At 40.7% G+C, this 14,321-nt stretch overlaps 1 protein-coding gene across 6 annotated transcripts in view; it reads left to right on the top strand.

Annotated features, from left to right (window-relative positions):
- LOC105936514 (inositol polyphosphate-4-phosphatase type I A) overlaps positions 1–14,321 on the top strand; it is a 48,147-nt gene that overhangs the window by 13,302 nt on the left and 20,524 nt on the right. For all 6 annotated transcript variants that reach the window (XM_036127927.1, XM_036127923.1, XM_036127922.1 and 3 more), the window contains exons 3-11: positions 8,416–8,645; positions 8,924–8,968; positions 9,051–9,169; positions 11,156–11,272; positions 11,355–11,434; positions 11,616–11,727; positions 12,495–12,585; positions 12,873–13,020; positions 14,156–14,286. In XM_036127927.1, the coding sequence (XP_035983820.1) occupies positions 8,540–8,645; positions 8,924–8,968; positions 9,051–9,169; positions 11,156–11,272; positions 11,355–11,434; positions 11,616–11,727; positions 12,495–12,585; positions 12,873–13,020; positions 14,156–14,286 (949 nt within the window). In that variant the 5' untranslated portion in view covers positions 8,416–8,539. The remainder of the gene's footprint in view (positions 1–8,415; positions 8,646–8,923; positions 8,969–9,050; positions 9,170–11,155; positions 11,273–11,354; positions 11,435–11,615; positions 11,728–12,494; positions 12,586–12,872; positions 13,021–14,155; positions 14,287–14,321) is intronic.

Genomic DNA, 14,321 nt, shown 5'->3' with positions numbered 1-14,321 from the left:
GTACACGCACACCGCTGTTATGTAAGCGCATCAAAATGATTGGAATGTGGGACAACCAGTAGAGAAGGGGATAACCCGACTTACCACCTTATCAACTTGAGGACAGAAGGGGGTGAGAGCAGAACCAAACTTCTGACCAATCCCTGCCATTCGGACCGAACCACAGAATTTGTCATTGGAGTTTTTACAGGCCTGCACCTCCGTTTTCTGAATACATAATGTGTTGTCTACTGTCAGGATGGAAGGACCGTTTTAGCCAGTAAAAAAAGTTCTGAACAGTTTCTGAACAGGATTGCCAACTATAACTTTAAAGAAATGAATTTTACAGGACTTTTTTTTATATAGAACATTAGATTTCTTGTAAATAAGCAACCGAAATATCCCTGCAGATGCATTCAGGAGCATTAAATATCCTGGGCTCCCCCAGCATTACCTGTCTTATTCTCTTTATTGCCGTCTATAATAATACATGTAAACAGATGTGATGGAGGACAGGACCTCTGACAGCTTCCAGCTTCTCTCTGCTGTTATTCCAAAGGCTTTACGGGTCCATGATTTCAGTTCCGCTTCAGTAAAATAAAACCTGACGGCGATGGCGCTTCCACACCATAAATTCCTCTGATTGGCTCATCAGGGCTTCATTTACTCTTGGTTGTGTTTCAGCTGAAACCTATTCCTGACAAATCCTGTGCCCAGACTGAAAGGAAGGGCTGACAAACAGGAACAAATCAAATATTGGAACTTAATAAGATTTACGGTGCCAGCAACTATAAAAATGTTACCAAGAAAAAATTATCTAGACCGTTTTAAACTCATGTTTACATCTGAGTCAGTTATATATAAACTACATTTTATTTATTTATACTTTGATAGAAATGGCTAATAAAATAAATCTATTATTATTATTGTGCCACAAAATACAATTAAAATTTAGTTTAGTTATATTTTGATCAATTATATGTCATTGAGGTTTTTTTCAATCAAAAAAATCAAATTCTTCAGCTCTATTATGTATTTTTATCACAAGCTTATAGAAGAAAAAAAAAAAATATATATATATATATTATTATTATTATTTATTATTATTATTATTATTATTATTATTATTATTATTATTATTATTATTATATTTTTTACCTGCAGTTTTTAAACCAAAAGGGAAGAGATTTAAATGTATGTATTTATGCAAAGAAAACATTGTAGGATTACATAAAAATATAACTTCCAGTACACATCAGGGTTTATTTATCTTTAAAGAAGCTGAAACCCAGCTAGCTGAAATAAGTAAAAAGCAAAAATCTGAATTAGTCATTACGATTAAGTGACTGGATGCTCCACGCTACAAGTGGACTAAGTGTTTAAGCGTAACTGGTTCAGTCTTCTGCAAGAATCAAGCAAGAAGTCAAGACTTTATGTTTTTTTTAATTATTATTATTATTTTACCTAATTTGCTTATTATGTACTTAGTGCAATGCAGGTACAAGAGCAGTTATAGAAATTAAAATTTGGGATGTCATAAAACTTAACTAGCATAATGTTGTGGAAAAAGACACTATTATAAAGCTGGGTGATATGGCTTATAAATAAAATCTCTGATTTTATTATCCCAAATCCGATTGATTTATTTCCCCCCTTCCTTTTTGTTTCACAAAAAGGAATTATTTTAAAAACTTACTTCAGGGCGCGCATGTGGCGCAGCGGGTAGCGCGACCCATATACAGAGGCCTTAATCGTCGACCCGGGTTCGAATCCGACCCGCGGTCCTTTGCCGAATGTCTCTCCCCCTCTTCTACCCCCCTTCCTGTCAGCCTACTTTCGGAAAAAGCAAGCCACTAGAGCCGCAAAAAATCCCCCCCCCCAAAAAAAAAAAACTTACTTCAATTTCAAGCACTTCATCTGGTACTTGACTTAAATCCAAAGTGCGACTAAAGACAAGCTGTGAATGGTGCTTGTAAAACAAGATGGCGACCCTCCAATTGTAAACAATGAAAATACAACAAAATGGTTGCTGCTAGTGGTTTTACACAATGAGCTAATGACAGGTTTCACTTCACTTGTGTGGCATCAAACTAACTAAAAGGTATAAAGCCATGTTATATGCTTGTAAAAAAGACCAAAAAGCATTTGATCATGATAAAATCAGGTTATATTCACCAAGCGTCCATCCTCATAGTGTTCTGATGTCCTTTTTGGGCCTAACTAGAACCCAGCAACAATGAGCAGATATAAACAGACATGGCACCATTTACAGGCAGTACAGCAGAACTATCAGGAATCCAGACGGCGTCTAATAAATCACTATTAAATAATGCCGGAAGACAGAACGTTATGTTATCCCATCCCATAATTTAGACAATTTCCTTCATTTTGATTGGCTGGGGGGTGGTGGCAGAAGGGGAAAGCTTGTCGAGGGTATTATTAAGAGATGATGTCAAGAAGCACATATTAACTTTGGGAGAGCTGCAGAGATACACAGCTCAGGTGAGAGAATCTGTTGACAGGACTATTGGTTGTTCACTCCACAAACATGACCTTCATAGAAATGTGGTAAGAACAAGCCAAAAAGTCATGCTGCTTCCCACGGCAGTGGCAGGATCATGCTGGGTGAATGCTTTTCTTCCGAATGGGTAGGCATGCCACACTTTTCAGATTTTCATTTGAAAAAAATTTGGAAAATAAATTATTAATTAACACAATGTTAATTTTATAAGCCACCCTTTTTAATTTTGACAAATTTTAGGCTTCTTGTTTTAAGTCCTTTTCAGCTGTAAAAAGAATGCATTGAAAACATCTAGATCAAGTTGGTAATCTCTAAAAACTATGCTTCATGTTATAAAAGCTAACAATAGATTTACAGGTCATCACGGTTTCTGTGCCGGAACCCGTAAAGCAGCTCCTACACACATGCAAACTCAATTCAAATTCAAATGTAAATCAGTTTGACTTGCCTTTGTCCACGAAAGACCGCATGTGCTCCAGATGATGGACACATGTAGGTTGTTCATAAAGTGGGACGCTTTCAGTGCTGGACCTCATTCACCAGGAAGTAGGCCAGACCCACGGTAAAACATTGGCACTCAATGTTTGGGTGAAATATTACTAATATGGACGCCAGCTTTTAGCACCTTGCCATGCAGAAACATTTTAAGAAAGCTTAAATAGGGCTGACTTTTAAACTTTTTTAATAATTTCTTTAGATTACGTCCTCTTAGAGGAATACTAATACTATTACTAATACTTTTAATTTTTGCTGTTGACTTTAAGTTGAATCATTAATGTTTCAACTGTGAATGGAACTGAATTTGATGTCTAGAGTGGAGATCTCCTTCTGTGTGAGTTGTTAAACTAGACCACTGGATCTCTCCGCTGGAACCGCCTACCCTCCCCTCTGTTCACAGCTTTCATCCAAATAGGCTAATTGCTTTTTAGAAAACTGGGACAAAAGCAGCAGAGACACAGATAGAGAGAGATATCCACATTCGCTAAAGGGAGTTTTAATTTTCTGAACTTACCCCAAAAGTAAAGGTGGTAACAAGGATGTAAACATGAAAGACATGACATGAATGGAAAATAGCTTATATTGCAGAATGGACATAGAGATTCTTGTGAAATACCGACTTGTAGTTTTTAATAGACAATAAACTAGCTTAGCGTCAGGGTTCCAGCTCATTGTGAAAAGTCCGGAAGTGAAGGAATAACCAGGTCTGAATAAGAAGGAACAGAAAAGAAGGGAACAAAGTAAATTATTAAAGGTATGTAGCCACATTATATGCTTAAAAAAAGACAACAAACTGTTTGGTCATGATAAAATAAGGTTATATACACCAAGCCTCCCTCCTGATAATGTTTTCATGGTCCTCCTTGTGGATAAAAATAGCCCCAGCACCGGACGCGATTAGCAGATATAAACAGATGTGGCGCCATCTAGCGACAGTAGTGCAGAACTATCATAATGCTGGTTTGCTTAATTAATAAATCAAAATGAAATGATTCCGTACCGAGCCTGACCCTCTGCAATGCCTCACAGTAAAGCAGCAGCTCAGCATGATCAAAGACCAACCATTATTAATTAAATAATATGGTCTAACAGCAACTTTAAGAACCTCATATCTGAACATTTACTCACGTCAGTCAACTGCTGGATGACTTTAAATTTCCATCTATCCATCCATTTTCCAAACCGCTTTATCCCTCATGGGGTCGCGGGGGTTGCTGGTGCCTATCTCCAGCGTTCACCGGGCGAGAGGCGGGGTACACCCTGGACAGGTCGCCAGTCTGTCGCAGGGCAACACAGAGAGACAAACAACCATTCACACCTAAGGACAATTTAGAGAGACCAATTAACCTAACAGTCATGTTTTTGGACTGTGGGAGGAAGCCGGAGTACCCGGAGAAAACCCACGCATGCACAGGGAGAACATGCAAACTCCATGCAGAAAGACCCAGGGGTGTACTCGAACCCAGGACCTTCTTGCTGCAAGGCAACAGCGCTACCCACTGCGCCACTGTGCAGCCTACTTTAAATTTCCTGCATTTAAATTCTGACAAGACAGAAGTTGTAATCTTTGGGCCAGAGTCTTCAAAAAATAAAGTTCTTAATCAATCACTTAATCTGGATGGCATTAACTTGGCCTCTGGTAATAAAGTTAAAAATCTTGGTGTTGTTTTCGACCAAGACATGTCATTTAAATCCCATATTAAACAGGTTTCCAGAGTTTCCTTTTTTCACCTCCGGAATATCGGCAAAATTAGAAACATTCTGTCCAGGGGTGATGCTGAAAAACTAGTCCATGCATTTGTTACTTCAAGGCTGGACTATTGTAATTCTTTACTATCAGGAAGTCCACAAAATGCAGTTCAAAGCCTTCAGCTGATCCAAAATGCTGCAGCAAGAGTTCTGATGAAAATCAACAAGAGGGATCATATTTCTCCAATTTTAGCTTCCCTTCATTGGCTTCCTGTTAAATCAAGAATAGAATTTAAAATTCTCCTTTTAACGTATAAAGCCCTTAATAATCAAGCTCCATCATATATCAGAGCTCTGATTACCCCGTATGTTCCTAACAGAGCACTTCGCTCTCAGACTGCAGGTCTGCTGGTGGTTCCTAGAGTCTCTAAAAGTAGAATGGGAGGCAGATCCTTTAGCTATCAGGCTCCTCTCCTGTGGAACCAACTCCCAGTTTTGGTCCGTGAGGCAGACACCCCGTCTACTTTTAAGACTAATCTTAAAACTTTCCTTTTTGACAAAGCTTCTAGTTAGAGTGGCTCATGTTACCCTGAGCTACCTCTATAGTTATGCTGTGATAGGCTTAGGCTGCTGGAGGACATCAGGGTCTAATTTTCTCACTCTACTGATTTCTACTGTTCTTCAGTCTACTGTTCTCCAGTTTTGCATTGTATTACATTGAAATGACTGTCGTCATTTCAGCTTTTAACTTTTTGCTCTCTCTCTTTTTCTTCATAGTAGGTACACCTGGTCTGGCGTTCTGTTAACTGTGACATCATCCAGAGAAGACGGCTCACCCGCTACTACTATCTAATGTAGAACAGATTACTAGATCAATGTGTGCTTCTGTGCTTTTTTGTTTCTCTTGTTGTGTCTCTGCTCTGTCTTCTGTAACCCCAGTCGGTCGAGGCAGATGACCGTTCATACTGAGCCCGGTTCTGCCGGAGGTTTTCCTTCCCGTTAATGGGGAGTTTTTCTTCCCACTGTCGCTTCATGCTTGCTCAGTATGAGGGATTGCAGCAAAGCCATGTACAATGCAGACGACTCTCCCTGTGGCTCTACGGTTCCCCAGGAGTGAATGCTGCTTGTCGGGACTTTGATGCAATCAACTGGTTCCCTTATATAGGACATTTCTGACCAATCTGTATAATCTGACCCAATCTGTATAATATGATTGAACTTGATTTTGTAAGGTGCCTTGAGATGACATGTTTCATGATTTGGCGCTATATAAATAAATTGAATTGAATTGAATTGAACTCTGTGGTCACATCTGAGCCTCGGCAGGTTTAGCATCCGCTACAAGGCAAGTTTATTTATGTAGCACTTTTCAGTAACAAGACGATTCACAGTGCTGTACATGGACAGAAAAACATTACAGACATAGGAAAAACAAAGTAAGTTAAGTAAGTCTTTGACTAGACACATTTCATACATTAACAAACATACAGAAAGACTTAATTGTTTCTATTAATAAGAAGAAATAAGCAAAGTATATTCTTGGGGATTTCTGATCTAAAATAATTTTGTCCCGCCTTTCCAAAGCTACAAATAGAATAAATGTGTTTTTTATTGTTTCAGTGGAACAAGCTTTATCACTAAAAATTCAAAAATTCAAAGCTTAATTTTTTTCTATTCATACATTCCTTAAAGCTACAACTTAAGGTCTCTGATCTGACCTTTCTAAACCACAGATAAAATGAGAGAATTGTTTCTATTCATAATAAAGTTTCACTGTAACAAGTTTCATCACTAAAAATTCAAAGCTGTTTATATTCATGAAGCTCAAGCTTAAAGTCTCTGCTCTGACCTTTCTGACACTACAGGTCAAACAAAAAGCAGCAGAGTAAGGGAGGAAAGCACAGTAGAGGTGGTGTGTGTCTGTGTGTTTTAGTGTAATCGTGTGTGTGCGCATGTGTGTGTGTGTCAGTCTGTGATCTGTGGCAGATACCTCTCGCAGCCAAAGTCTAATAGTGATGATGTTACCAGGAAGCGCTCTGTTCAGGTCACAGATGTCACAGAGCGTCTTCTTTACACAACATCCAGAGGAAATTAAGATTTCAGGGGAGCCAGTTTGGATAGCAGCATTTGTTGTGGGCAGGCAAACTCTTGTTTTTCTGTCTGCCTTAAAGTCTCACTGGTACATCTCTTTGAACACCAATGGTCATACTGTATTCTCAGCGACATTCCAGTCTTTTCTGTCTTGGATTCAGATTTTTTTTCCCCCACTAGATCTTGGAATATTCTTCATTGTTTTGCCCAGAGATGCTAATAGCGGTTAGCTGCTTCTTCTTTTAACCCCTGCTGTGCACCTTTAATGTCCTATCGTCTTGTCTGGATATGGTTTCCATCCATCCTTCTTTAAATCCCAAAGTCTGATGTATTTTCGACACACCCTGAATTTTTGGGTTGTATTTAATTTTTAGCCTCTATGTGTAGTAAATAATGACAGTGTGGAATTTGTTGTGTACATTTTTCTATTAGATTTGAATACATTTTACATCTAGGTTAAAACCCATTGACTGCACTGGATGTACTTTCTTTTTTTCCCATGACTATAGCTGGGTGACCCTGCTACTTTCTGTGCGGTCTGCTCTCTTTTCAGTGTTGCTTTCTGCACCTTGTTCCCTGTTTCTGTTCTCCAAAGACGTTCCCCTTCGCTGCTGTTGCTGCACGACATTAGTGTCCTTGATATCCTCTGGTGCTGTTCCATCAGTGATGATGGCAGCAAATGTACTTCTCAATGTGGTTTGAATCCAGTTGAACGCTATACCTTCATACAGGTTGGGTTACGACCGTAATATTAATCTAAATAGCTAGAATGCAAAAGGAAGGAAGGAATCGATATACGTCTATCAATCGATATATATTATTATTGAATTATCTTTTTGGGGTCTGACAGTCTATGTAGCATGGTTGTAGTATAATTGCAGTCATTTCTTCAAACAGAATCTCTTAAATTGTACTCAATCTGCAAATTTAAACTCATCTTCAGTTTATTCCTCTATTTTATGAAATCAATATCAATGTTGATTTCTGACTTTAATCTTTCGAGTAAAATGTCTGAGAGTGTGGAAAGGCAGTTGCTTCTGCTTTTTAATTTCTCACTAAAACCCCCAAGGAAAACCAGTTAAAAGGGTTCTGAAACTCTTAAATCTAACCTCAAATGTCCAACAGCACACAACAGACTGGGTAAGCAGTGGGTGGAAAACCTAATTGTAGCCCTATTGTCTGAGGTTAGCAGTTTGTTTCATCGTCATGGAGGGGTTTAGCCCTCTCTCTGCTCCAGTGTTGCAGCATCCATCAACTCTCTTAAATCCTGTTGCAGAATTTCAATCAGGTTGAGGTGTGGGCTTTGACTAGGCTGCTGCAGCACCCTGATGCTTTTCTCTTCTGATGATGTCCCACTTTGGGCCATCCTTCTGCTGCTGTTTAAATCAATAATATGTTGCTAACCAGAGGAGTTTACCGTCCTCTCATTGATTGCAGCATTCTCATGTTAAGCTGCGTCGTCCCTCTTTAAATCCCATGGAAGGAGTAAGGGTCAACGGGTTTCCAACACTTCCTGTGCTGATGACAGTTTGAACAGAAATCTGCAGTAATTCTGCTCATAATCAGTATTGTTTGGCTATTGTGTAAACTCCTGTGAGTTAACGCTGAAAACACGTTTGTCCTCTGTCTTCTCTTAGAGGCGGTGAAGCGTCCAACCGTGGATCCCTGCAGGACCTCGTCACATGGGAGTGGGCGTCGGCGCGCGTGAGGGTGTGTGTTCGGGGCTCCCACTGTCCCGTCGCCCGCAGTTCCTGGACCGACATGGCAGGTGGCCGAGAGCGCAGTTCACGAACACAGAGGCCATGGTCGGTGTACAGGGCCAACACCTTCGAGCTTTCCAGCGAGATGATTGGCCTGGCGCTCGCAGGTGAGGATTCACAGGATTTATGTAAAGCTTCTGTGGCTCAGCGGGAAGAGTATTTGTCCTGTAGTCTGTAAGTTGAGGGTTCGATTCTGCCTTACTCGCCTGTCACAAGTCGCCGTGCTCTTGGGCAAGACTTTTAGCTCAGAGAAGGCTACCAGTCTGTAAATGTGTGACTGCTAAATGTGGCTCTGGTATAAAAGCCCTTTAAGTGGTTGACATGACTAGAAACTATAAATTCAGTCTATTTTAAACTAAGGATTGATCATAGTTTCACTTTCCAGGAAATAGTCAGGACCCAGATGAGCCTGTTTTGGAGTTCAGTATTGGTGAGTATTACCCCAGTATGCTGAAGAAGAGCTGAATACCTCTTGGTTCGTGCCTTAGTGATTGCAGAAGTGTTTATTGCAGCCTGCACAGAGCTGGCGACTCCTGCTTTGGAGCGAAAACCCAACAGCTTTGTGGCCGTGAGCTGCACAACCCCTCCTCAGGCCTTCTGGACCAAACACGCGCAGACGGAAATCATAGAGGTCAGTCTCTTCAGATCAACTTATCTGTCCAAATAAACAGCTTTGAAGGATGCATTCTTTATTTATTCCTGGGAACGGCTCAAATCAAATATTTAAGAAAGAAGCCAGATTTTTGGGACAGCTTTTTCATGCAAAAAAAAAAAAAAACTCAAAATTGGCAAGCACAATCATCCTACATAATCAAGGATATTTATTTTTAATCACTCCTGAGTCTATTTTCTTCAGATTTAATTACGTTATAAAAACTATAAAAACAAAATGAAACACACTAGTGACCTTTATGCAAAAGTTGATCAACAGGAAATAGGGTTGAATTCTCTAAGCTGCTACTATTTTGAAGAGGGAAGCGTTTTCTAAAATAACAAGGGAACATCAAAATATTTTGAGTCTGATTGAAGGCTGAACTTCTGACAAAAGGTTTGCTCGACATCTCTTTGAATAAAGAACTCAAAGCCTGCTTTTAAAATATGATCCCTAGTGTTGATGCGAGGTTAAAAAGTTTGGGAGAAGGACAAAAGGTAGAAAGGAGTCAAAGTTTCCAGGACACCTGGACATGTCATCTTCTTTAGCATGAAAATCGCCCAATCAGAAGGATAGGAGCGTATTACTGCGATCTGGGTTCTGTCTCTTGGTGACCCAAACTGGACCTACGCTTTTCACCATCCTCGTCTCCAGCTCTGCTCATGTTTTAGCACAGTAGTTGTTTCTTTTTCTTTTTTGTTGGCCTAATGGTCTGTCACGTGGCTGTTACATGGCGGATGGCTGATCTGGCCCAGGTTGTTAGAATTTGGGTTGGCTTTCTGTTTTGGATTCAGAGCCAGATCATTAACAGAGGAAAAGAAAGCTTGTCATTCTAGTCAAAAGGGAGGGAAACAAACAGCCTTGTAGGAATCTACTCCATTTGGTGGGACATGTAGTGGTTCTGATCAGTATTGTATCTGATTATCTGAGTGAGCGTTCAGCTGTGGAAGCTGGTAGCTTCCAGGGAGGAAATATTACAAGCCACTCAGCTACTAAAAACAGACTTTCAGAGCCGTGCGGCCACGTCACCTAAAAAAGCAATGAAAGGCAAAGAAATAATAAAAAAGCAATAAAAATTCTTCGTTTTAGCTTTTTCTCAATATTGTTTAAACTCAGAGAGGAAAAGGACATGTTAACAAGGTGTAGATAGAGCGAGCTATTGGAGCTGTTCTTGCCGTTCAGTGTTTCAGGAATGTACTCGTTCTATGTAAAACAGAACGATATCGAATACTGATGTAAAACACAGGCTTACATTTCAAAGTCTGTGAAAACAATAGGAAAATTAATTTGTAAACCACACTTGGACATTCATTCACAGGTTAGACAAGACAGAGCAGAGAGACAGAAAGCACAGAAGCTCACATTGATCCAGGAATACTTTCTATGTTAGATGGTAAAAGAGGATGATCTGCCTCCCCTACAGTATTTAGAGGAAGTTGACTCATTTATACTAAGTCCTTTTGCAGACAGGTTTCTGTGAGACAAAAATCAATTAGTCTGTTTATCAGAAATCAAATCATTAACTAACAATGTCTTTGGAGGGAGAGACCTCATATTTAATAAACCACACTTACTTGTTCTAGTTTTTGGTTCAAGTTGAGTCATATTAAGTTTTATTAGATTTTTATAATTTGTTCCTTTTAGATCAGTTTTTGATCTGTTTAGTTTTGGCCGTGGGAAAGACACCGTCTCAATAGGATAATTGAATGGGTAACAGTACAGAAGCTGCAGAGAGGTGTGTTAAACTACGGCTCTGCTTCCTGGTCTGGACCCTGGGTTGTCAGCATTTAGGAGAACTGATAAATCCGCCCAGATTCCTAGGAATTATAGATGAATATAGTTTTTCTTTAGATTATCACCATTAGCTATTAGAATGTGCCTGTCAGCAGTGTTAAATTGGTAAAAAAAAAACAACTGCTTCATATAAAGCATTGTGTGAATTAGGTCTGCTTCATCTCCCCTCAGGGCACCAGTAACCCCATGTTCCTCAGCAGCATCGCCTTCTTCCAGGACTGCAACATCAACCACCAGACGCAGCTCAAGCTGGCTGTGTACGACGTAAAGGACCGCTCGCAGGGCACGGTGCGACTCTACCGTCATGTACCTGTGCCTCCTTAGACAATCCAGCATGACACTGAGCTGTTGTTCCTCTCCTTCCGTTCAGATGTACATGCTGGGTTCTGCACTTTTTGCTGTGAAGGAACTGCTGCAGGAGAAAAGCCACAGATTAGAGCTGGAACTGCGGTAACGCACCAACACAATGCATTCAAATCCTGTAAAGGAAGCAGCGCTCGTAAAATGTTTTGAGCCTTTAATTCATCCGTTTTATATTTAAGGTTCTTTTTTTTTCTTGTAAAATAAACTACACTGAGCTCTGCGAATCATTTTCCAGCCATTAACCCAGGCTTGTGTTTCGGATGGACAGGTCGGCAGAGAACCAACGGGTCGGGAAGGTTACGGTCGCAGCATGGCAGATGGAGGACAGGGCGGATCATAGGATGTCTGTTAGAAGTCTGCCAGAGAGCATCAATGGCCGAGTAAGCAACAAGAAAATAAAAAATAAAGAAATATTGCCCCCTTCACGCTACATTAAGACCACACTTTAGTCTCATAACCATTTCATTATCAGTTTCTGCAGCAAGTAGATGCTGGTGAGGTCAGACTGTGGTATCCAGCCAAATAAAGTTTTATTTTGGGGCGGCACTCTGTGCACATACAGTTCTACTCCAGTCTAAATAAACTGCATATTCTAACAGGTAAATGTTGCATCTGATCTGCAGCCTGACAAAAAAGAGGCCTTCTCGTCAGGCTGGGTACAATTTGTAGGTTTGCAGATTTCTCCATTGCATTCTGATTCAGATGTGCAAAGAGCCTGAATATGGCGCCGTAGGTGTTGATGGGCAGAGCGTGGGTTATTCATTAGGACTGTATAGTGAGGTCCTCTGGGTGGAAACTCAAGCTTATGGCAGCCCCAGTGACATGAACATTACAGTACTATGCAATAAGTGTTATAACGTATTTGGAGAGCGCCTTATGACCAATCTATGCTGGTATAACTATAGCATATGCTCTCTGGTCATGATGAAGGCACTGTGTCCTCTAAAGGAACCAGAAGACCTCCACTACCCTAAAAAGACTTCCACAGTCTGGCTGACCTTTAACACCATAGATCTGTCTGGATCTGGTGTGATGTGGGTTATAACTATCAAAATTGAATTTACCTTAACTTTACTACACTAAATATTCAGTGCAGATAGGATCAGGATTTCCTTCTATAAAGTCGGCGTGTTTGTTTTTCCTGCAGACGGTGCTGCCCGTTGACGAGAGCCTGACCGAGTCGATGGGAGTTCGCATAAAGTACGCCTCGCTGTGCAAAGACAGTCTGCTGCGCTCGGGTTAGTCTGCACTTACTACACAACAGTTGTAAATCTATCCACAGCAGACCGGTCTAAGGATAAGAAACCATAACAGAGTGAGGGAAAAACTAGGGCAGGAGGACAGAGCTCCTGCAGGAAACAAGGTAACCGAGTCACAGAGGGCTTCTAGCTGAGGGAATGAAAGCTCCTCAGTGTTTTAATTACATGCAGTGTTTGGAGATAAATGACACTGTTTGATGAGAGAAGGTGTTGACATAGCTGCAAACCTGTCAAACCGCACTATTATGTGTGTGCATGTTAAACAGTGTTCGGAGGCACCATGTCCAGGATGTACCGCTTCCCAACCACTGACGGGAAGCACCTGCGTGTCCTGGAGCAGATGGCAGAGAGCGTGCTGTCCCTCAACGTTCCCCGACAGTTTGTTAAGCTGCTGCTGGAGGAGGACACTGCCAGGTACACGACCTATATCTGGACACTCGACCGTTACTAACACCTCAGAGCACTTCAGACTCCTCACAACATGATTTTTTTTTTATTAGATTTTATGCAGCAACATGCCCTTGTTTTGATTGATATCAGTTTTGTAGTTTCTAAAATTTCTATGAAGCTTTGATAAGCAAAACATTGCTGCGCATCGGAACGAGTTATGTTGTCATTCTTTCCACCCGCAAATCACACTCACTGCAGTCACTGCTGTAAGAGAAATAATACTGCTCAACAAGAGGAGTGGCAGCAGAAGCACAACAAACCCAACAATTATATCTCATAATCAACAGCAAATAAGGAGCACTTTTAAATGGTTTAATAAACCTGGAGCGATTTCAGCAAAATGTGGCAAAAGTGAAGCGCTGTGAATACTTTACTGACGAAATGCATGTTTTCTGGTACCAAAATGTGATGAAGTATGCACGTTAGGATGACTCATATTGTTTTTTCCTCCTTAAAGGGGATATATCATAGTTTTAAATCCTTCCTTTTCTTACTTAAATAAATCAGTGGTGGTCTCTAAAAAGTGAAACTGCAATGCTTTAGTCTGAATTCCCCGTCATTGTTGCCCCACATCGCCTCTTTTACCCTTGTTCTGAGGTGCGCCTGAGATCAACTAATTTTGGTGCCGTCTCTTTAAATTCACACCCTGCCCTCTTCCCGGTCGCAGAAGTTTCCACTCCACCCCGTTCGGCCATTTTTGTATTATGCTGGGGGACGGTCTAATGAATTGTGTGGGTCAATACACCCAACAACTCCACATTTTCACTTATCCCTTGCAGCTTCAGCATCCTTTAGCTTGGACTACAAAATGGCTCAGAGAGGTAAAAATGTCGGCTTCGCTAAAAATGTTAGCCTCAAGTCTATGACCTTGTTTAACGGCCCCACAGCAAATACTTTATTGTTTTGAAACGTAGTAGAGAATAGAGAACGGATAGAAAACCCAACCAAAACAGAATATATGGTTGTCTATGCAGCACCTGGAGAGATTACGTTCAACCTTTCTGCACTTCTACAGACTCCAAGTACACAGCAAAATGGATTTATGAGCCAAAAAAAACTTGGATTTTGCATGATATGCTGTGTTTAAATATTTTTTCAGGGTATGTGAGCTGGAGGAGCTGGGAGAGTTATCCCCCTGCTGGGAGAGTCTGCGACGACAAATCGTGTCTCAGTACCAGTCCACAATACTCACACACCAGGAAACATTGTCTGACCTCAGCAGCTACAGAGGTTGGTGTCTGCATGGCTTCCCAAAGGTTGTTAAA

The sequence above is a fragment of the Fundulus heteroclitus genome, chromosome 24 (assembly GCF_011125445.2).
Source record: "Fundulus heteroclitus isolate FHET01 chromosome 24, MU-UCD_Fhet_4.1, whole genome shotgun sequence".
Lineage (NCBI taxonomy): Eukaryota > Metazoa > Chordata > Actinopteri > Cyprinodontiformes > Fundulidae > Fundulus > Fundulus heteroclitus.
Note: the sequence above shows the minus strand (reverse complement) of the source record. Positions and strands in the feature narration are given on the sequence as shown.